The 25,383-nt window shown below is 30.4% G+C and overlaps 1 protein-coding gene across 2 annotated transcripts in view; it reads left to right on the top strand.

The window, feature by feature from the left end:
* Positions 1-25,383, top strand: part of LOC142329759 (protein lifeguard 2-like) — a 95,759-nt gene that overhangs the window by 64,777 nt on the left and 5,599 nt on the right. For both annotated transcript variants that reach the window (XM_075374517.1, XM_075374516.1), the window contains exons 2-7: positions 5,613-6,029; positions 9,599-9,783; positions 11,109-11,162; positions 14,935-15,025; positions 19,912-20,037; positions 22,655-22,804. In XM_075374517.1, coding sequence (XP_075230632.1) covers positions 5,613-6,029; positions 9,599-9,783; positions 11,109-11,162; positions 14,935-15,025; positions 19,912-20,037; positions 22,655-22,804 — 1,023 coding nt within the window. The remainder of the gene's footprint in view (positions 1-5,612; positions 6,030-9,598; positions 9,784-11,108; positions 11,163-14,934; positions 15,026-19,911; positions 20,038-22,654; positions 22,805-25,383) is intronic.

Below are 25,383 nucleotides of genomic sequence, written 5' to 3'. Positions count from 1 at the left end.
ATCACATCAACAAAACAATCATCCTGTTCAGTTTAAACTTACAAAATAACATACGTACAATGTTTTTAATTAATTTTTTGTCAGTGTAAAAAGGAAAAACAGTATTTTTGATCAAATTTCTTGAATAAATCATATATTCTTCTAGGCATTATTATTGTTAAATGTTATTTTGGATTATAAAAATGTATTAAGTTTATAATTGAAAAGTGTATATTTTTAGGCAGTACGTAACATAATTTTAACAAAAAAGTTGAATATGCTGGCCGCCTTATTTGAAATATAAAAAGAAATTAATGCAGATAAGAATTCTAATGAAGGTTTGGGTTCTAAGAAAGGAAGTGTTGTGGAAATAAAAAACCAACAAAGAAAAATGAAGAAGAAACTGATTATATACCAAAATTAAAATTTAATGTTAACTGTTTTTAACCGGTTTGTAATATTGACTATTACATTACCATTACAATTATCTGAACAGACGTATGATTATGTTAATAGACAGAAAAAGTGAACATCAACATTAATTGTCAGAAATGAAAAATAAATAGTCATTGAAGATGACGGATGGTGCTCTTTGTAAGATGATTCTTCTGACATACATATGATTAATAGCACAGAACATGTGGTGTAGTCTTTCTCTGCAGTGACAGTATTTTCATTTAAATATAAATTCGGCTAAGTATTAATAGTGTTTGATGTTGCCATATCTTGGTAATTTACCCCTAACTTCTCTCCACAAACTTAACCTTAACCTTAACCCTAACCTTAACCTAACCTTAACCTTAACCCTAATCTGTCTTCACAGAACGGATTAGCATCTGAATAGATTGCCATAACCCACAAAACTGATTGCTAATTGGCTAGAGTTTGACTAACACGGCACAGACTTTGATCTTGCATGGGTGACTCGAAGTTTGTAATTGTATATTAATAAATGGAAATAAATAAATATAGACCTCATATTACTAGGTTTATTGAGAGTGATTCCAAGCAAGGTCTAAGTTTTCATACTTTCACAATTTTCTGGTCTCATAAAACCAAAGCAGAAAAAATAATACTTGCAACCAATTTATGCTACCCAAATTAAAATATTATTTTAAATTTCCATTTGCTTTTTTGTGAAATACATTCTTTTTTTTTTTTTTTTTTTTTTTTTTTTTTTTAGTAATAACACATTAAATCTCAATTAGTCATTAAAGAAAAAATAAAATGAATATGGAAGGTTCGTAAACCATTGTAAAATTATTATTTAAAATAAATTTTCCTTGTATTAATCACGACAGTTTACTATGATGTTAAAACGAAATGTTAAGATAAATATTAAATGAAATTGATCATTATTGATCTATTCTAACAGTTAGTCTAATGAATATTTTAAACATTGTTAGTGTATTCGGAGGGTTATTTCGTCATAATTTTCTCTATGTGAAATCTCATATAATTTATATAGAAAGTATGTACTCTACAGTAAATGCTCTTTCACTTCCCCTATCTGGGTACTAATCAAATTTCATCAAATTTTAAATAAAACTTTTATATTTTTAATAGACTTATCTTTCTCTTATATTTAATTTCTCGTAAGGATAATATAATTGAAATTAAAACTGAGGCACTTGGCTGTACAACTGTTGTAAGGAGAGTTTGCTAAAGTGTTTTTTAATCTTAAAAAATATCATAATTTTTTGTAAACTGTTTGCAAAAAAATATCATAATTTTTTGTAAACTGTTTGCAGATAAAGTTCTAGAATTCCATTTTAAAAGTTCTATTTTATTCCATTTTTTAATTCAAAATAATCATTACATTTACCTCTTACTTTGGATCCCAATAACTTCAGTATGGCTCTATTTTACCCCTGGAGCAAAAATAAGAATGAAATATTACACTAGCCGTCGTTATTAAACATGCGTTTATAGAACTTTTTTCTTATATTAATGATGCAAATAAGCTCTTGAAGTATTGCTGTGCAATATTGAATTACCTTATAAATAATATACAGAATAATTTCTTTATATCAAAGGGGAGGCGAAATAATTAGGATAAACCCCAAAAAGAACTTCCTACATATATGGGTATTTTGTTTTGTCAGTATTATAGTTCTGTAGCTTATAATTTCTCAGAAGTAGCAGATCCTAGGTAAAATTTTTCAGTCGAGACCGAAGACCGCTTTGTTTTCCCTTTTAGATTAAAACTGAAAGGATCTGCAAATTAATTGTTTTAAGAGTAAATTCGTCTAGCCAGAACCTGGACCCTCGGGGTTCAGTCAGCCCAGGCGAATCCCGTAGCCAACTCAGTGGCTCCACATGGCCAGGGCCTACCCCATGGCTGCAGAGTTCGCTTTGCTCACCTTCCCAATTTGCCAGGACAACTGCAGAGCTTGCTTTAGTCGCCATCCCCATCTACCCAGAGAGCTCCACCCTGTGGATCCCCACACCATACGTTATTCTGATGATTGTGAAAATAATACTGATAAATAAAAATTATAATATTCAGAGTTTACTGAAACTAAATTACAAAAGATGGAATAATAGTAACTATGGTAATTAGCATATACACACCTTTGACGATGAAAAATTCATAACTTATTTCTTTGCCATGGAGGCAGAAATATAATAATGAAGTAAGAGGATTAATCTATATTTTGCTCTCAACTTCACTCTCCTTGGGGGCGATGAAATGTGAATATTTTTAATATCTTAATCTTCAAGGGAACTAGGGTCTTGGTTGATGGCTTAAAACCTTCCCTGGGATAATACGAATGTAACCAGAAAATTTGAAAATAATCCCTTGGTTGATTCTCGTGTGATGCGATAACAAACAAAGAGACAAACTTTATACATATGTTACCTTTCCGAATAACCGTGATCTGTTAGATCGAGATGTACCTGATGCATGCAAAACTTAGCCTTCAACCTACTAACAAAAAACCCTCTTCCTCTTTATATAGTAGTATAGATTATGCTAACTTAAATTATCGTCGGAAGTATAATATCGTCTCTCGAGAAGTCAGAACGAATTTCAAGATACAAAAATGGGCTACCATAATATTGGCGCCCAAAATAATAAGTAATGATTGTAAGTAATATGCGCTCTATCAAACCAGGCAACAGAATGTTTACTTTCTTTTTCTGTTTAGCCTCCAGAACCACCGTAAGGTACTACTTCAGAGGGTAAAATGTATGAATGTAAGTAAAGTGTAATCTTGTACAGTCTCAGGTCGACCATTCCTGAGATTGAGTGGTTAATTGAAACCCAACCACCAAAGAAAAACCAGTATTCACGATTTAGTATTATCCGTATAAAAGTAACTGCTATTACTGGGAGTTTTAAGGGTCAAATCCCCTAATAGCAGTTACTTTCATACAGAATTGAATACTAGACCATGAATACCGGTGTTTTTTAGTGGTTGGGTTTTAATTAACCGCAAATCTTGGGAATAGTCTGAGACTGTACAAGACTACACTTCATTTAAAATTCATTACATTCATTCAAAATATTGGGTGGCAGTGTCAGAAGTTTTATTATCTTGGAATTAAAAGAAGCAAAGTATTACTCCATTGTATTAGATTTGACAACCTATATTTCCCATATGGATCAATTAACTATTGTCGTTAGATGTGTCAATAAAGATGGAACACCTATTGAACGGTTTTTAAAATTTTTAGGAAATACTGGCCATAAGAGTGCAGAAATGGAAGATTGTATTTTAAAGCTATTATTTGATTTAGATATTAATTTGGAAGATTGTAGAGGACAATCTTATGATAATGCCTCTAATATGTCAGGTATATACAGCGGCCGGCAAGCATGCATTAAATCTAAAATCTTGCTACTTACACGCCATGTGCAGCATATTCTTCAAATTTAATTGGACAATTGGCGGTGGAATGCTGTGTATAAGCAACTAAATTATTTTTATTTCTGCAAAATCTATACAATTTCTTTGTTGTGTTAACATCAAAATGGGAAATTTTGAAAGATATAGCTAGCAGCAAAAAACAAAGTTCCCAAAAAAATTAAGCGACACTCGTTGGTCAGCAAGAGCCGATTCAGTGAAGGTTGTTTCTGGTTATGAAAATTTAAAAAATGCTTTGAATAAATTTATGAAGATAATTTTTAAAAGCGTGAACAAAAAAACAACAAAAGTTGCAAGAGGGGTTGTTAAATGAGTTCAACTCACTGGAAACTGCTATTATTTTGGAGCGAAATATTAGAAATTATAGATAAAATATCACTTCAAAAGGTTGATTACAGTTGAAAGCATTATTGGATTATACGCTTCTTTAGAAAAATTTGTACAGTCGAAACGAAATACAGAATCATTTAACTTTTACAAATCTGAAGGTATAAAATTGTCCGTATGTGATGCGTACAAATGAATACGCAAAAGAAAAAAAACAAAAAAAGGCATTTAAAAAAATATTGTCAAAAATACTATTTATTTAAAATTATTGACAAAAGTACGTTGGAAGAAGTTAAATTTGATGCCAATAACGAATTCCGCATAAATACATGCGATTATTGATGCTATTATTGAAAACTTGTAGCAGAAGTACAAAAGGGAAAGAGTGTGTGCCTATGATGACATTTATTCAAAAATTTGGGTTTCTGGTCAATTTAAAAAAATTAAATGAAGACACAATTGGAAAGGATGGTGCAAAGTTGTGTGAAACTTATAAGGATGATATAGAAAATAATTTTATTGAAGGATTCCCTCATTTTAAACACGTACATTTACTGTAAAATAAAGAAAATATCTACTGCGGAACTTAGTTTAAGGGCAATAATTGACTTGAAAATTGACTCTACATTTCCTAACGAGACCACAGCACTGCGCATTTTTTTAAATATTGCCACTACCAATTACAGTGGCGTAAGATCTTTTTCAGCTCTGAAAAGGATAAAAAATTATTTATTGTCTTCTTTGGGACAGAGCAAATTAAATGATTTGAGTATTTTATCCATATAGAGTGACTAATATAACTTAAATACATGTGATATTAATTAATTTGCAAAAGAAAAAGCCAGGAAAAGAAATAAGTTACTTTTGTTTTTTTTACTATAAAGTTTTTTTATTGATATAGGTCATAGGTTGTTTTTTTAATTTTGTATGAATTTGATGTTTTTGTTTAGTGTAATAGTAATAAATTAACTTTTTCTGGTTCTGACACTTTAGTGTAACTTTCACCCCGCTCCCGCTAGCATCCTGTGTATTTTCTTGTGAAGAGGGGCGCATTATTTTTAGTAGTCGACGGTCGCTGAATATCTTGGGACGGCCCTGAATATTAACGTCTTTATAGTCAATTTTAATCTTAAAATAACTTATCAAAAATTTATTTAAAATAAAACAAGAAATAATCAAGAAAGGATTTCTTTACTGTGGTTTTCATTTTATTTTTCTAAAGTAACTAATCTTTTTTTGATAAAAATAAATTGATCTTATGATATTTTTTCTACAGTTTACAGTTTTTATCATTTTAATCAGTTGCAGATGAGTTTTCATCAGATGTTTTATTTAATTTTTCACCTTTTTTATTCATCATTTTTTTTACAAGTAATAAGTTAAAAACACTGCACATAGCTGAAAGTACTTGAATGTAATATATATTTTGTACAGATGTACTCTGGTGGTGCACCGAAGGCTGAAGAGTATCCTCCTGCAGGAGCACAACCTTATCTCACAGGTGGTGGAGTACCGCCTTATCCTACAGGAGGAGTACCACCTTATCCTACAGGAGGAGTACCACCTTATCCTTCAGGAGGAGTACCACCTTATCCTACTGCTGGTGAAGTTAACCCTAATACAGCTGCACCTTTTGGATTTCCTTATCCTGGTAATGAATCTTTTCCTCCTCAAAGTCAGTATGGTGTTACACCAGGTTATCCCGCACAAAGTGGTTTTCCTTCCCAAGGCGGTTATCCTACCCAAGGCGGTTATCCTCCCCAAGGTGGTTATCCTCCTCAAGGTGGCTATCAATCTTATGGTTATCCCCAACAACAAGGTGGCTATGCTTATGGACAACCCCAAATTGAGGTATGATTCTTGTCAAAAAATGTATTCCCCTTTAATAAATATTTTTGTTTTTTTGAGCTAACTGTTTAGTATCAATTTTAGTACTAATATTTTATATGGCACCCATTTGAATATGCATAGCTGATTTTTTCTTTTGCTCTTGTAGTAAATCCTTCACATATGTTAAATGTTTTATCTAATAAAATTGTAGTATTAATGAGATTTTTTTATTTATTATAATGACATAAAGGGAAAAAGTAATTCTGTCAGTTATGTTTAATTTGAAATAGATGTCATTGGAATTTATTTAATATGATAAGCTATTATGAAAACTGGTCTGTAATGCTTTTGGTTCATACTCTGTTAAAGGTTTAGTTACTTTTAACTGGATTTGAATCCCAAGGCTTTAATGTACGCTTTGGACATAGTGTTTTATATACATTAAACAAGATGGGCTTATGATATATATATGGGCTCATTGATCAGTTTCAAATTTTAATATCAATGTTTTAGAAAATTATTTTATTTCATAAATTTTTTAAGTTTGTAATGAAGTTACCACAGCCATTTATGAGGCAGTACAATTTTTAAATAAATGGTACATTAAATATTTGATGAATTATTCGTTGTTTTTAATTGGGTTCATTGACTTTATGGTTATTACCTACTAAATACATATTTAGTACATATATCCATCAACAGAGAAAATTAACACAATTTTTGTTCGTTGGTATTTTATAGTTTGACATTTATTCCTTCCTTCTACTTTTTTTGTGATTATAAGTAAAACCAAACAAAAGTTTTCTATTTATCTTAATAAAAAACAACGAATACTTGAGAGCATTCCAGCAGTATGCCATTATCAGGAGAACGATAAGAATAAAACCATCTATGCTGTTCGATACTCATTCATAATTGTTCAGTTACTAAATAAAATAAACTGAAAGATAAATAAAGTTACACAAATCTTTCAACTAAATAAACAAAGTAATGAAATTATAAACAAAAATCCCTATTAAATTAGTTTAATTACCAATATTATTTTGTGAAGTTTATTTAGCATACATTTATTAAAAGTGTAATAAAAACACATTATTCTAATTATGGAGTAGTTCTGATAATATGTGATTATTTTAAGTTTGCTGTAGATACAAGCAATTGATGTAGGTTGTTTTATGTTTACATACACATATAAAACAACATAATATTAAAAAAAATAAATATATATACTTTTCAAAAGTCAGTTCATTTAAGAATCATATTCCTCTGTACTAAATTTAAAGAGCTTGATCAATTTAAGTACAGAACAATGAACAAAGTAGGATGACACTTATTTTATGATATATACAAAAACATTTTTGTGAATTTCTCGCATCTTCAGTTGTAATCTGTGTTTTAAATTGTTCACATCAAATGGCATATTATACATAAACATTATCAAGAATAATAATTTTTTTAAAATATATATAATAAAAATCAATAATTTAAAGATAAAAATGGAAATTAAAATTTAATAAAATATTTAACATTTAAAGTTAAAAGTTACAAGTTAAAAATTATATATATAGAAATATGATTTCAGTTGATAAAAATTAATTAATAAATAAATAGGTTAAAATAGATTAAATATACGTGTGGTTTGACTAGCCAATGTTAGATTACTGTCATTAATTTCAAAATTAATTAATTAATTTTAATTTCAATTCTTAACTTTAAATTACTGATTTTTATAATTTATATTTTTAAAAAAATCAACAAAGGTTTTATTGTATTTTATTAAAAAAAATATTTTTTTTTAATGTTTATGTGTAATATGTTATTTGACGTGAAAAATTAAAAAAAAATGGATAACAACTGAGGATGTAAGAAATTTGTGAAAACGTTTTTGTATATATGATAAAATAAAGTAAGTCCTACTTTATTTATTGTTCTGTACTTAGGTTGATCAAGTTCTTTAAATTTATATATATATATATATATATATATATATATATTTAACTTATTGGTTGGTAGACTGTTGTAAGCATTATTGCAAATAAAGATTCTTTTGCCAATTTGGGTTTTATTAACAACACTTATTAACAGTCAGACCACCTTTAAAGTATGAGACTTAACAACTAAATTATTAAACTAGGTTGTAAATGCAGAGTACTGCATTTACATCCTGCTTTTTTAAGCATCTCAAAATGAAAAAGATGCTGTCATACTGCCTGAGATGCTCTTGCTACGATGGAACCATCAAGTTATAAAAAATGAAGTATATCTTCTTGTCAAGTATTGTATTTTTATTATTATTCAATTTTACCTTATCATGAAATCTTAAGCTTCATGATAAGGTAAATTTGCTTTTAATGAAATATGAATGTCCATATTGGGTGTACTTTAATTAGTGAGGTTCATTCAATTCATTCAATGTTTGTAATATTGTACTGTGCATTGGGAATATTCAACATAGATATTAAGTAAATATAAAAAAAAGATCCTCAGGTTGATATGTTACAAAAATGATAATGAGTAATTGCAGTGTATTTTTTGCATTCTGTTACATATTATTTTAGTGCTTGTTTTTTCATCCTTATTTTTCTTGCATTGCACTAAGTAGTAGATTATATATGGATGTTACATATATTTTTTTTTTTTTTTTTTTTTATATATATATATATATATATTATTATAAATTTGTGTGTGTGTGGTTATATCTTTAGGATGGCTTTTTGTAGATCTCTATGGCATTGTTTTATAATAATATTGAAATATGTATAAACACTTAAAAAGTGGAAGTAGTTATATAAATAGAGGCTTGTACACTTAATCATGTTCAAATTACTTCTGTTTGTTGACTTGTGTACATACGCATGTATACACTCATACAAACTTTCTCTATTTGTACTTGCAGTTAGGGGCATTAATTTTCCTTTTTTGTATTAAATCCTATTCTGTGCTGTGACATTTTTCTATTTTATATATTTAAAAGATTGTTATATATTATTTGAAAAAAATACAAAAATGATAATTACCACAAATCAGGTTGAATACATATGGAATTTCAGTATATGCCTAAATATTACATTGAGCAGACTGGGTACACATTGCCCAGACTTAATATAAAGGTATGAATACATACAAACTAACCAAAGAACATTCTGTAGATTTCCGTAGCAGAATGAAGGTGTCTTTGTTTTTCATTTGGAAGGTTCTAGTTTGAATTCTGTTTAAGCTTCAGGCTTGGTATTATTCATATGCTATGAACATGCAAAAATGTTAATCACTACTTGCACATTTTAACACATTCAAAATGAAGTCACAAACTCATACTTAAACAATGCACTGTACAAGTATCCCAGTTTTAATAAAATTAATACTATTGTGATCAAATATTTACTCACTTCAAAATAAAGATCATTAACTGTAGTACCATGTATAATACTATTGATTAAATTACATAATAACTTTTATAAGATCTTGTTAGTTTATTTCATATTTTTAGATTTAATATATTTAAAAAATTGTTTATGCACATTATAATTTGTATTACTTATATAATTATAAACAATTATTGTTTACATAATTTTATTTATATTACATTTCAGAACGTTGTGATGCAAACTGGCCCTTATAGATCCGGTCCAAGATCAAACGATCCAGAATATGGAGTTGAAGGTTTCAGAGGTTTCTCTGATGAGGAGGTTAGAAGAGGTTTCGTTCAGAAAGTTTACACCATTTTATCATTACAGCTTGCACTTACAGCTGCTATTGTTTTTCCATTTTTGTACTCGTAAGTATTTTTAAATTTGTTACAAATACAGTACTTCTTTATTAATCGGCTAATCATAACTGTTTTAGTCCTCACACATCAAAAGATTTGATTAATTAAATCAAGCCTCAACTTGAATTATTAAAAATTACTGAACTTAAAAAATACTTTACTAGTGAATTCCTTGAAACTATTTTATTATTATTAACATTAATCCTTTTCATGGAAGTTTTACTTCTTAATTATCCTTAGATTGTAAGACACAAAACTAAAAGTGATAGTACTAAATAAACTCTAGAAATTTCATGATATAACAAAATAGTTAATTTAGTTTTGTTTGCAAGATGTGCAGAACAGGTTAACAAGGGCTTTCACAGTACGTTACTATGAAATTAAGTTAAGAATTTTATTAATTCATTTATCAGAAAACATAAATGGTTCTTTAAATATTGTAATGTCAAACACTATAATGTGATAATTTTTATTTTATCTTACTTAAAAAATTAAAATTGATTGTTAACCTGTTCTGCACATCTTGCAAATAAAATTTAATTAATAGCTATTTTGTTATATCACTAAATTTCTAGAGTTTATTTAGTATTTCACCTTAGTTTTATGTTTTACAATCTAAGGATTATCAAAAACTAAAACTTTCATGAAAAGGATCAATATTAAAAATATAAAAAAAGTAGTTTCAACGAATTCAAAACTTAGTTTGTGTACTCTACTGAGAATATGTGTGTGTGTATATACACAGGTCATAATTTTTTAGACCAATTATGATAAAAACTTTTGTTGAAGTGATTGTTGCAGTAAAAATTCAAACTTTATTTAAAATAAAAGTTTGTAGTTTCTTATTCCAGAAAATGATGGCATTTCTGGAACTTAAATGGAATTATGTTTATATTTCAGAGATAGTCACCTTCCTGGTTGCTTGCCTATGAAAATATAACTAAGTAAGTAATGGAACAGTAAAACATGTGAAATTTTTCTCTCTAAAAATAAGAAATATGTATATATAATTTGCTGTTAAACAAAGAGTACCTAAAATTAAAAATTAAAAGAATATGAAATAAAAATCTTAAGTCACAATATATTTGTTTACGACTTTTAGAAACGTGAAGTTACTTTGTCAATGTACATCTTGAATTCAGATGGTAAAACAATTCTATTTTAATTTGGGAAAAAATAATTGTTTGTGGCACAAGGCACACAATAAAAATTTATGTGAACTTGGAATAAATTTTCACATTAAAGGTTCGATTGATAAACAAACTATCATAATAGACTATTAATAGATAAAATGATTAAATGAATAATAATGAATTAAAAAAATTTTTTTTCAGGGATACTGTACAGGAATTTGCGGATGACCATAGTTATTTAATATATGTAGCCATGTAAGTATAATTTATAATACTTAACATTTAAATTGGTAGACCTGATATAGTAACTAAATGATTTAATATAAAATATCACTCTTTATCATGGTATGTATAAGAGGTTTAGCACACGCAAGAGTGGTTCGGTTGGAGTGTTCCGATGACGCATTGAGGACCCTCGATGTGTATGAGGCAGGTGCATGATTGGGGGGGGGGGGGGTATGCTTGGAGTGCATACCTGGACCCTGATTAGGGTATAGGAGCGAGAAGGGTAGCCTTTCTGAAGAGGGGCATCTTGGCAACCAGAATGAGGTGGTCATGATGTTTCAATGAACCAGGAGGGATCCTGATGAGCAGTCCAGCATTTTAGCTGCATGCATAGGTAGGCTAGTCTACAGCCACATCACTCAGGGCCGACTTAGGCAGCATCTTCTAGGTGATTATTGGTTGCCCCTGAGTGGTTAAAAGTTGTCTGAAAAAAAAAGGTGTAAGAGATTTAATTTATTGACACACATATATACTTACTAACAAGATTTTTTTTAATTATGTAAAAATTTATATATATATTTGATAGCTGAAGATGGAGTAATACCCTGAAAGCACTATAGTTAGGTAAGTATTCGTAACGTTTTTATTCTTACTGGATCTGGTAGTTATAAAATATAATTGTTTTAAATTAATTTATTGTAGACAGGGTAATTCCAAATTTCATGTATTCTATCAGGTGATGATGCTATAGCCAAAAATAAAAATAATTGATTAAACATAGGTCAGAAAACTGTTCGTTAGCGAGTTTTGGCTGTAAAACATTTAACCTTGTTTTCTGCCCCGTCTGAGAAATTAAACCTAAAATTCTTGAGGTACAAATCGAGGGGTAAATTGATGCTCCATTATGGTTTTTGATCTTAGAAATTCAGTAAAAATGCTTCCAGACCTCTATCTCGCTTAGGTTTCAAGAAAAAAACGGTGTAGAACACGAAAACATTTTCTCGGAAAATCACTCCTTAGGTTTGGAATAAAATTTCTTGTTAATTTTGTAGAGAATTTAATTCAGAGAAAATTGATGTAAATAACATTATTAAAATTAAACACAAATTTCAGAAGTTCAAATTTAATTAGAAACAAAACACACATACTGGATCGGAAAGTGATAAGATTTTAAACAGAAGAAAATACAAATGCTAAAAACTGTAAAAATAAATTTGAAATAATTCCTTCTACAACATATTGAAAATTTTTATTTTTTCATAGGTTGGCGATAACAGCTGATCAACAATTAAATTTATTGTCTAGCATTTGAATGGGGTTTGTGGTGTTATTGTTCACTCATTTATTCACTATGGGTGAAAATTATTCAGATTGAAGAGTACTGGATTGTAAAGTATTCAGGGCTTTGGAGAGGCGAGTTTGAGAAATGAGTATTCTTAAACCACAACAATTCAATGCTGGTCGTGAACGTTTTTTGAGAAATACCCACACCGAAGAAGCAATATTGAATGTGGTACAAGTATCTCCTACTTCTAGTACCAGAAGGTTGACACATTGCTTTCATGTGTTGCAATCAAGTGTGTGATGACGTTACGGGAACAGTAATTATACCTACTCCATATAACACTTGTACAAGAATTACTGCCACAGATTTTGATAAATGGAAGAAATTAGAAAATGTGAACATCATTCTGATTTCATGATTAATGTTACTGATGAATCCTGTTTTACAAGAAATGTAATTGTAAATTATTGAAACACTCACACTTAGGCAGAAAAAAAATTCCCATGAGACTGCTACAAGTCATTTCCATTGCATTTTTTTCATTTTATGTGGTGTGATTTTCTTGGTGATAACCTCTCTTTTCTTACCGCTAAGGCTCAATGGAGAGGGGTACTAGCATTTTTTACTAAAAAATTTGATAGAACTCTTGGAAGATATTCCACTTTCAGATAGAATGTAAATGTGGTTTTTCATGAAGTGATGAATCATTTAAATAACACTTTTAGTAACAAAAGATTGGTCGAAATGGACCAGTAAAATGGCCAACTTGATCTCTCAAGCTCACTTTTTCCTTTGGAGTTGGAAGAAGTCGTTAGTCTATTTTGTTCATATTGGCACACGGAAGAATTGAGACATCATATAAAGAAGGAAAGGAGCTGGAGCTATTATTAGGAATAATAATGAAGCTATTGGATTTGCCCAGCTATCATGGATTCGCCGAGCTGAACTATGTATTGAATAGAATAGCTGTCACTTTGTTCAACTACTTTGAAAAAATGTTTGGAGCTTTAACAAGTAACCATTTTGATATTTAATAATGTTTAGAAGAGAATCAAAAAATATGATTTTTATTTTTCAAGTCCAGTTTTTATTAATTTTTTTCTGTTAATGATAACTTTTCTATTTACATTACGTTGTTCAAACATTGATGAAAATTGTACTGTTTAAAATCTCGTATCACTTTTTTGATCCAGTTTGTGTTTTGTTTCTAATTAAAGTTGAATTTATCAAATTTGTGGTAAAGGTCAAGTTGAAGGTCAAATATTAGGTCACTATGAGATGTCCCCCCTCCATTTCGAGTAACTTTTGTTTAGGTATTTTTTGTATTGTACATAGTTAAATCGCCTGGGAGAGATTAAAATGGAACACTATATATATATTATTTACACTAACATAATGTAAATATAATACACATACATATAAATTGTAATACATATAAATTATTACACACACACGATATTTGATTTAAATTTTATAAATATTTGATTATTCTGATTAGGGATTTCATAATGTACCTGTACCCTATTTCCTCAGCTGTGGTCAATATATACTTTGTTTTAAAAAAAAGTTTAAAATTTGGAAATAATTTTCATCAAACATGAGAAAATGTTTAGTGGATTCTCTACTCTTAAATTGAAGTATTATACTGTTTCAGTTAGTATACTCCTCTCCTGATGAAGTAATTGTGTATTACCTTAATACTCACAACAACAAAAGAAAATTGGACAGTGATAAATCAAATAATTTATAATATTTAATAACCTATTCTAGTGCTAGCTAACATTGATGACGATTTTGTGTTTGTGTATATGTGTCAATTTCATTTTCATTGACCCTTTTTGAAGAAAATTATGCAACATCTCTGAATCAAATTTAATAAGCCAAGCCTGAAAACATATTAATAAAATCTTATGTTTTATCTCTTACAGAACATCACAAACAGCGTTAGTCAATCTAATCAGCTGTTATGTGGATGTACAAACAAACAGACGCAGAACCTTGAAAAATCAAACATGTTGAACTTAACTAATACCACTGATCCATGACAACATTGATTCTCATGTTTTCTCATTGATTTATATATTTTTAAGATAATTTAATAATGCCAAAACAAAATACAGCCGTTTAATCGGTAAAATTCATTAAACTTGTATTATTTATAGGAAAATAAATCTCTATTAAATAGTTTCAAATTGTTAATTGCTGCTTGAAAGGTTTAATCATTGATGTAATTCTGTTAATTCTTCCTACTTCTTACTATCAATGATGTTTGAAAACAGTGGGTGATAGTAGGTTGTTTCACTTAATTAGAAAATTAATATAAGCATTTTAATTTAAAAAGATTTCTTATAGTATATTATTTTTAATTTATGTTTAGTAAGCTTTAAAATTATAAAAGACGAGGGAGTTTTACTTAGGGGGATTATTTATATAACCTTAATCTATATAGTTCTATAATGCATTCATTCCTAGTTTGCTATTAACAACAATTTTATTGTTTTTCAATTCTTTTTAAAGGATATTCTATATGGGGTTCCTGCTAGCCCTTACCTGCTGTGAGAGTGTACGACGTTCTTTCCCAATTAATTTGATAATGTTAGGATTACTGGTAAGTATTTCAGTTCCTGAAAAACAGTTTTTTGTACTCTAGTTCTTAGCTCCCATTGATTAACATTTTTATGAAAGTTTTGGAATATATTTTACATCAAAATAATAATTCAAAACTAATCACAAAATCTGTATGCCATTAATTATTTTAAAATAATTAGTTAATATTAATAGTAATAAAAAATTTGCTTTCTAACTTAATTAAGACACTTCGTATCTTTTTTGGGGGGAGAATATTTTTATTTAGTGGGGATTTTTTGTGTTTTCCTATTAAAAAATTCTTTCAGCCGTCATCTTCAGTTTCATAATATAAAATATTTTTAAATTATTTCCCTTCACAATGGTATTTATCTTGCACTTACTTATTCCTAGCTTCATTTTAATGTCTTCGCTGAACATTTCAACAAGATTGAGCAGTTGCTGCAGCTGATGTTCAGTCCCTCCATAAATCTTTAAATCGTCCATATAGAATGTGTGTTCCAGTTTGTAATCTCCTACTCGTGATTTTATATTGTAACTATATCTTGCCTCCTTTAATATGCTTAAGAGCGGGTTGATAGCCATACAGAACCAGAGTGGGCTCAGGGGGTCCCGTTAAAATATTCCTCTACTTACATTTATGGGTCCTGTTTGTATTTTTCTTGTTCCACTGTTTGCAATTATTATTGTGCTCCAAGCACTCATTGCATCCCTCAAGAACCGAATCGTGTTTTCATCAACTTGATAAGTTTCTAAGATCTTCGTCAGCCACGAGTGTGGCACACACTATCAAATGCCCCTTTATAGTCTATATAGGCCATCCGCAGATTTCTTTTAGTATATTGGGCTTGTTGCATGGTTACCGTATTTATGATAATTTGTTCTTTGCTCCCCCTCGTGGCTTTCACACATCCCTTCTGCTCCAAATGGAGAACTTTGTTGGTTTCCAGGTGCTTGTATATTTTATTGGCAATAATTGCTGTCAGTAATTTATATGTTGTCTGAAGGCATTTTATGGGTCTATATTGAGCTGGGTCTTTCGTGTTATTACTTTTAAGCAAAAGGAGTGTTATCCCCTCTGTTAACCACTTAGGTGTATTCTCTGGATGTTCAATTATATCATTATATGCCTCTGCCAATACTGGGTGCCCTACATCAAACTTTATCAGCCAAAAGTTATGCACCTTATCCGTTCCTGGCGACTTACAATTCTGAGCGTGCATAACTGCTTCCTTCACATTGAGTGTGATCTTATTGTAACCCGTTGTGTTGATGTTCCTCCGTTTTTCAACTTCTGCTTTTATCCAGGCAGCATTTGTATTATGTTTTGTGCTATTCGACCAGATGTTTTTCCAGAATTCTTCCACTTGTTCTTGAGATGGTAGTTCAAAGGTGCTGTTTATCTCCACTGACAATTTCCAGTAAAAAATCTCATTTTGTTCAAAATTTTCATTTTCTTCTCTTTTTCTGTTTGACTTCTTGTATCGCCTCAGTCGTGTCATGAGGGCACAGCTAGCTTTTGCTTTTTCATTTCTAATGCATAATCTGCACTTCTAAGTTCGTACATGCTAAACATTTTTTCCACCTCTCGTTTTATCCACAAACTGATCCTTCCTTGCCTGTACGCTTTTAATTTTCCCGACTTCTCTCTGCATCTTTTCTATTTTATTTTCAAGCCTTTGGTGCCAAGGTGGGTTAACATTTTTGTTCCCCAACTGCAGTGTTGTTAATATTTTTTGCGAGTTTCTTTTACAACAGCTACCGCCTCACAGTAGATTAAGTCATTTATGTCTTTAAACTTATTCTATTAAGTTTCTGCCGCTTTCATTATTTCTGAGATTTTATGTTCGATTTCTTTATTTACCATGTGTATTAGTGTTGAGGTATTCTTTTGATACACCAACTAAGGTAATCGTGGTCGTTGAGAGGGTGCCAGTCCATTGTAGTCCATTAGGGATGGAATTCTTCTCTTACTCCTTCCACTGAGTCATTTTGATTTATATTTCTCAGTATATTCTGTGGAGACTGCTGACTAGCATTTGTGGCGCGATCGCTTATTGCATCCTCATTATTGTTGGTGTTATCGTCGACAATATTTGGTGTTACTCTTCCCAGTTCTTATGCTATTGGTTGATCTTGCTCACTTCTTTGGTTCAATACTTCTCTAACTTCATTCTTTATCTTCTGTAGCCTGTGCGTTGGGATCTGGTTGTTTTACACAATGACAAGCTATTGGTCAGAAATTTGTTGTTCTGTCAGGTTTGAGTACTGCAGAAATTTATGTATGAAGTGCTGATACAATGGCACCCTGTACCCTGTCATGTCGTTTTCCAATCTAGTTATTGTATAGTAACAGTGCATGATGGGCTCGTCTGTCCATTTTAAGCGCTGTCTCAGTTTTCCAGCACCAGTGGTTGTAGGCATTGCCTGCGAAGCACTAGCAGTGGGCTCGGCATGACGATTTTCTACGCCGTCTTCTTCAAGTGGTGCAGCAGTAGTTGTTCTACGTGGCTCGATGCTACTGACACCATCAGAGACCATGGGGGACTGTCACATATAGAATGAACGGGGATCAGCCTGCCCACATCCTTGTTCATCCATATTGTCCGAAGCTTTATCATTACTCGCCATTTCCACGGGTTACTGTGCATTTTATACCTACTGCCAGGTAATGACACCAGCCGATCCTGACATGGATTGCAGATGCTGACCAGACAGCCGCACACTCTGAGACAGATGTTGCGTGGATTTTGTTCCTGTTTTGATCCGCAGAGGTTATTTTATTTCCCCCTTCCTGGCATATCTGCCGAGTGTTCCCTTATCTGCCAACTGGGGATGCGCCCGATGGAGGACAGGAAACCTGCTGCTGTTGTTGTTGTTGTACTCGCTAGAAATCTTTTTTTTCTTCTAATTCTTTTTTTTATTATTAAAATTGTTTAATAAGATATTGTAGCTTTAAAAATGTTACAGGGTATTTTAAGAGTAGTTTAATAAGAAAATTTAAAGGATTTCTGCTAAAGCGTAACAAAGTGCTAAGTTTAAAAAGATAAACTACTATATACCTTTATTTAACCCACCAGGTTGGCCTAGTGGTGAACGCGTCTTCCCAAATCAGCTGATTTGGAAGTCGAGAGTTCCAGCATTCAAGTCCTAATAAAGGCAGTTACTTTTATACGGATTTGAATACTAGATTGAGAATATGGGTGTTCCTTGGTGGTTGGGTTTCAATTAACCACACCATCTCAGGAATGGTCGAACTGTGACTGTACAAGACTACACTTCATTTACACTCATACATATCATCTTCTGAAGTAATACCTGAACAGTAATTCCCAGAGACTAAACAGGAAAAAAATATATATATACCTATATGACTAAACTAAAACCTTCCCTATATGCTTCTTCTAAATCAATATTAATCTTTTTAGACTCTGTAATAATGAAAATATAAATAAAACACTGTATCTGAAAATTGGTTAGATGTTCTTATTAGAACAATATAGATATGCTGTAGTCATTGAACTCCTGGCTGGAATTTGTTTAACATAACTACTTTTACAGAATGAATACTTCATCTTCTTGAACTAATTGAATGCGATTCTAATTGTGGAGGGAGATAATTTACTTGATGAATTATTAAATTAAAAAAGAATTATTATGTTGGAAGGAACATAATATCGTCAAGATCCACAGAAAAAGTTATTTAATGAGAGAGCTGTGTATAATGAAAAGCTGGATTTATACATTAGTCACAAGCTGCCTTTTGCTGAGGACTTTTAGTTTAAGTCAATAGTAAAAGGGTTGTTTTTACTATATCTAATGAAATCAACATTCTCTTTGTTTCATAACTTATTCTACAAAATTATATAATTACAGAAATGATTACTGATTATTGAAAATTGAGGAACTGATTTGCTGTATGCTTTTTGGACACTCTAATTAATTCTTCCCTTCTGTAATTTTGAATATCCTGAGATTTCCTACATATCTCCATTCTTTTAAGTTAATGTTGTAATCCTTCACCAGCTCCAGTTTGGTAGTTTTGATTATCAGTGATGCTCGGTTAAGAAAAAAAGAACAAAAGAGAACACATTGACTGTGTGCAGTTATTAATTTTAATTATAACAGAACTGCATTTTTCAATGTAATTCTATTTCTAGACAGTACAGTCCTGTGTTCAAATTGCAATGATCTCTAAAAACGTTAGTCATCAGTGTTCTAATTAAGTAATAATTAAATGTTGATTTTTTACTTTAGTATTTCTAAACATTGATAAATATATACAGGGCTATTATTTTCAGAAAAGCTAACATTCTGTTGCACTGAAAAATTAGTTGCCAATACCATCATGAGAAGAGCTAACAGTAGCACCAATTGAAAGTCTTACAGGTTGTTTGTTTCACCCAAACTGTTTTAAGTTTTAAGCTCATCTTGATTAATAACATATATATTTAACAATAATTTTGGTGTCCTGTTGAAAAATAATCTAATTTTAATGTAATATTTGACAAAGTAAAGAGAATTCCAGGACCTGGGTAAGGTTTTAAAGTGAATAATCTGGCTGATGGACTCAAACACCTGAAATCTCTCAGGCAGTAACATCCTGGAAAGTAGGGTGTGAAGTAAAATGAACAGCCAAAACCATGTTGTGCAGTTTAATTTCTAACTGCTGAAGATTAGAATGCCAAGTTTAGATTAGAAAAACACAATGGTTAGCATTTTTCATAGGATTAATTGATGGCCAATTTTTTTTTTTGCAAAAGTTGTAATTTTTTGTCTGGTAGTCAAAGAGTTAAGTTGTTAAAGAGAATTGAAATATTTAAATTAATATTTTCAGCATGAAAAATAAATTTAAGTATATTTATTTTGTTCTTTGTTATTTTTTTAAAACATTTTTATTTGTTTCAGACAATTTCAATGGGAGTGTTATGTGGTTTTATTACATCACGCTATAACACGCAAATAGTCTTGATAGCACTTGGTATGACAGCACTTGTGTGTCTTTCTGTTACATTTGTTGCTTGTTTTGCTCCGGTAAGATATTTTATTATGATTATTTTTTTAAAAAGGTTATTTCTTTCTATAAAAGTATAAAACAAAAAATAAAACTATTAGAAATAACATGCAATTGAATCTTTTTTTATGTATTAAGTTATAGTAGAAACATTGTTACGTTAAGTTTAATCATTTTGTGCTGTTTTATAAACTGTATATTTATATTTTATATGTACTTCTTTATTATGGAAATCAAACATTCATGTTCACATAAATTGATATGTTATGCAAATTTTTATGATTCTAAATCTACAACTAATTGATCAACATTTTTTAATCGAGGATGCCATATCGGTAACTGAGCAGCCCTCCAGTTACTTCTTCTTCCCACTATTTTGTTCAACAAAGAGTTAGCGGAATTTTATTTTTGGATCATCTATGTGTGGGATCATCCCAATGCAAATGTTATGAGGGAAGCTGCATTTTCTACATTTCTTACCTACCCTGATCTTAGAAGAAAACTGTTACAAATTATTCTGTATTTACAATAATTTCAGGCAAGTTTTACTATTTCTAAATGTATGTGTTAATAATCTGGGAATGTAAAACGTTTATGTATTTAGTATTGTGGGATGGAATCAGCTGTTATATAATAGAATTACTACAATCAGCTCCCATCTAAATTATTTCATATTTTAATAATTCTACATCAAAACTTTGGATATAATAAACTTTGTTTATTTTTATTAATATGTAGGATATTAAATTATTATGAATCATATTAGATTATTAATCATTTAACAAGATGGTGATATAAAAGTTTATTTTTTTCCTATTTTGTGTAGAAGATGAGTTGTAAATAAATGTTAAAAATCAGATTGTTAATCTTAACAAAGTTTATAGCTTAACTTATTATTATAAGTTTTTTTATAAATATAAAAATACGTATATTATTGTAGAAACAAAATATTCTGATCAACTATGAGGCATAAAAGATGTTAGCCTCAAAAACTAATCATTAACAATTTGATTATTATTAATGAGTTTTACCTATTTACAGGTGTTCAGCTTAAAAGAGACCCCGTCACTTAGTTTATTGGCAGATACAATAATTTCCAGAAAGTGTTGAAAATGATGTCCATCCACTTCTATGCACTTGTCACCGTGTTTGACCATGTTCCTGGCTAGTCTTGTTAGCTCTGTTTCCTGGATAACATTGATAATGTTTGTCTTCAATTCCTGCAGTCTCCTATAAAGGAGACTTTTAGATAACCTCTAACCTCTTCTTCTTCTTTTAAGTAACCCCATGGAAAGAAATCTGGACTGGTCAGATCAGGGGATCTGGGTGGCTGCAATTCTTTAGAAATAATTCTTCAACTGAAAAAATCCTGCAGCATCTGCATAGTTGAGAGAGCTATATGGCAGGTGACACTGTCCTAATGCGACCAGCAGTCATGCTTATTCTCTTGTAGTAAGGCTATGAACTGTTAGATAATTTCCTGATATACGGTTGCATTCACAATTTTTCAAAGAACAAGAACCCTATTATTTGTTGCCTTAAAATTGCAAACTGTACACATATTTTTTGTTGTGCAAGAGAGATTCAAAGAAAATGTACAGGTTTTCAATTCCCCAGGTCAGGTAGTTCTACTATTAACATATCCACCAAGGTGGAACCACATTTCATCTGTGAAAAACACTTGATCTAAAATACCAATATTACTTCTAATGAAGTTCTTGAACCACTGATTGTAGTGAATCCTTTTAGCATAATCAGAAAAGATTAGCTTATGGAAAACCTGCATTTGATATAGATAATATCTCATCATTCTCCTCACTGCAGTGTCAGCTGAATCTACTGAAATGATCTTTTCCCAGCTTATTCTGTGCAAAGATTTATGAGAAGATCTTGTATCTATCACTTTAATGTCCTGTATGACCTGCATCTTTAAAACTGACCTGTATAGGACCACGCTTCTATTCTAACGCTGAACCTGCTTCATGAAATTTTTAACTAACATTTGAATAACACTTCACTGGTGCTTCTTTTTCAAATTTCTCCCTGAACTTTCGCCGACACACAACAGGAGATTTCATCTCTAAATAATTTTCCATCATGAATTCTTTTTCTTCAGTTAACCAACTACATTTTAACAACATATGATTATGCAGCCTTGTTCAAAAGCCAATGCTCGACACAGATTGGCAATACTCAGATGTGCAGGCAATAAACAGTTCTCCCCACTCCAGCTTCAGTTGTACCAGCATCTTCCGCACTATTTTACCCATCATGCACCAATATATGCATTTTAACAAATATATGCATTTAGTATAAATTGCTGAGTGATGGGGACTCTTAATTTTCATGTACATAATTATTATTAAGTAAATGAAAAGTTTTTCTCATATATAAGTTTTTCGCAGAAAAATATATTTGTAATGTAATGGAATTAAAAATAAAAATTTACAAATTACTTAACAACTGATTCTTCGCAGAAGTTATGCTATGTTCTCTAAGCAGAATAAAGCGCACAGCTTTTGCACCCATGCAAAACAGTTAACAGCAGGGATATATTGTGTTATACTTTAATGCCACATAATTTGTAATTTTTTTATAATGCATATATTCTATGTAATTTTATTTTTTTTATTCCAGATTGATATAACTGGCTGTGGATTGTTAATGTGTGTGTTGGCATTAGCTCTTACAGTGTTTGGTTTAATATCAATGTTGTTAGTTATGTTCTTCAAATTGAAAATTATGATACTGATTTATTCCGGTATTGCAGTTGTTATTTTCAGTTTGGTAAGTTTGTAATCTAAATTATTTTAATTGTATAACTAGTAATTTTTTTTTGCATTACTTTTAGATGTTTTGTATGATAAATTGTAGATTTTCTATTCATTTTTATGAAAATAATTAACAGATTATATCTTTTAATTACATATTTTCATTATTTAATTACTTGATTATCTAATCATTTTAGCTTGTATTTGTAATTAAAATAATTATATACAGTAAAACTTAAATGAAGGGCTCAAATGAAACCCTAAACATTATGAAATCTGTCGAAAACAAACATAATTAGAAGAAATTGAAATGCCTGTCATAAATCTTAGAATAAATTGATATAAATTTTCTAGTTTTCTGTTGTAGAATTTTTTTTTAAATATCTTGAAATAGTATAAGTATTAACATTGTAAACTTGACATATTTTATGTTGGCATCTACAAAGATTAAAATACATTTTTAATTTTGCAGACATTTTAAAAAAGGTATATTTAAAATTTCTTTTTAAAAAAAAAATAAATTATAAATACACTCAGTTTAAATAATAATAATAATTTTTGGATGAATGATGGCTGAATACAGATAGGAAGAATGAAAGTAATGTTTAAACAGCAAACCAGTCTGTGAAGGCAGTTAAACATAATAGTTGGAAACTGTTTTATTTCTTGTGTATATAAAGAGTTAATGGCCACTTTTTTTATGATAATTAAAACGGTATTATGAAATATTACAATGATAGAACAGATTTAAATTTTAGGATTAATTTATGTAAACACAAATAAGACAAGAGACTCTCATAAACCCAATATGTGAGTATACTTGTACCTATATAAATCAGGGCATGGAAAAATCTGCTTTATTATATCAATTCTATTTTTTTTTTTTTTTTTTTTTTTTTGTCTTCAGTCATTTGACTGGTTTGATGCAGCTCTCCAAGATTCCCTATCTAGTGCTAGTCGTTTCATTTCAGTATACCCTCTACATCCTACATCCCCAACAATTTGTTTTACATACTCCAAACGTGGCCTGCCTACACAATTTTTCCCTTCTACCTGTCCTTCCAATATTAAAGCGACTATTCCAGGATGCCTTAGTATGTGGCCTATAAGTCTGTCTCTTCTTTTAACTATATTCTTCCAAATGCTTCTTTCTTCATCTATTTGCCGCAATACCTCTTCATTTGTCACTTTATCCACCCATCTGATTTTTAACATTCTCCTATAGCACCACATTTCAAAAGCTTCTAATCTTTTCTTCTCAGATACTCCGATTGTCCAAGTTTCACTTGCATATAAAGCGACACTCCAAACATACACTTTCAAAAATCTTTTCCTGAGATTTAAATTAATTTTTGATGTAAACAAATTATATTTCTTACTGAAGGCTCGTTTAGCTTGTGCTATTCGGTATTTTATATCGCTCCTGCTTCGTCCTTCTTTAGTAATTTCACTTCCCAAATAACAAAATTCTTCTACCTCCATAATCTTTTCTCCTCCTATTTTCACATTCAGTGGTCCATCTTTGTTATTTCTACTACATTTCATTACTTTTGTTTTGTTCTTGTTTATTTTCATGCGATAGTTCTTGCGTAGGACTTCATCTATGCCGTTCATTGTTTCTTCTAAATCCTTTTTACTCTCGGCTAGAATTACTATATCATCAGCAAATCGTAGCATCTTTATCTTTTCACCTTGTACTGTTACTCCGAATCTAAATTGTTCTTTAACATCATTAACTGCTAGTTCCATGTAAAGATTAAAAAGTAACGGAGATAGGGAACATCCTTGTCGGACTCCCTTTCTTATTAGGGCTTCTTTCTTATGTTCTTCAATTGTTATTGTTGCTGTTTGGTTCCTGTACATGTTAGCAATTGTTCTTATTTGAACCCTAATTTTTTTAAAATGCTGAACATTTTATTCCAATCTACGTTATCGAAAGCCTTTTCTAGGTCTATAAACGCCAAGTATGTTGGTTTGTTTTTCTTTAATCTTCCTTCTACTATTAATCTGAGGCCTAAAATTGCTTCCCTTGTCCCTATACTTTTCCTGAAACCAAATTGGTCTTCTCCTAACACTTCTTCCACTCTCCTCTCAATTCTTCTGTATAAAATTCTAGTTAAGATTTTTGATGCATGACTAGTTAAACTAATTGTTCTGTATTCTTCACATTTATCTGCCCCTGCTTTCTTTGGTATCATAACTATAACACTTTTTTTGAAGTTTGACGGAAATTCCCCTTTTTCATAAATATTACACACCAGTTTGTATAATCTATCAATCGCTTCCTCACCTGCACTGCGCAGTAATTCTACAGGTATTCCGTCTATTCCAGGAGCCTTTCTGCCATTTAAATCTTTTAATGCTCTCTTAAATTCAGATCTCAGTATTGTTTCTCCCATTTCATCCTCCTCAACTTCTTCTTCTTCCTCTATAACACCATTTTCTAATTCATTTCCTCCGTATAACTCTTCAATATATTCCACCCATCTATCGACTTTACCTTTCGTATTATATATTGGTATACCATCTTTGTTTAACACATTATTAGATTTTAATTTATGTACCCCAAAATTTTCCTTAACTTTCCTGTATGCT

Source organism: Lycorma delicatula, chromosome 9 (assembly GCF_047948215.1).
Source record: "Lycorma delicatula isolate Av1 chromosome 9, ASM4794821v1, whole genome shotgun sequence".
In the NCBI taxonomy this organism is placed as follows: Eukaryota; Metazoa; Arthropoda; class Insecta; order Hemiptera; family Fulgoridae; genus Lycorma; species Lycorma delicatula.
The sequence above is the reverse complement of the archived record's forward strand: the minus strand, read 5'-3'. Positions and strand labels throughout refer to the sequence as shown.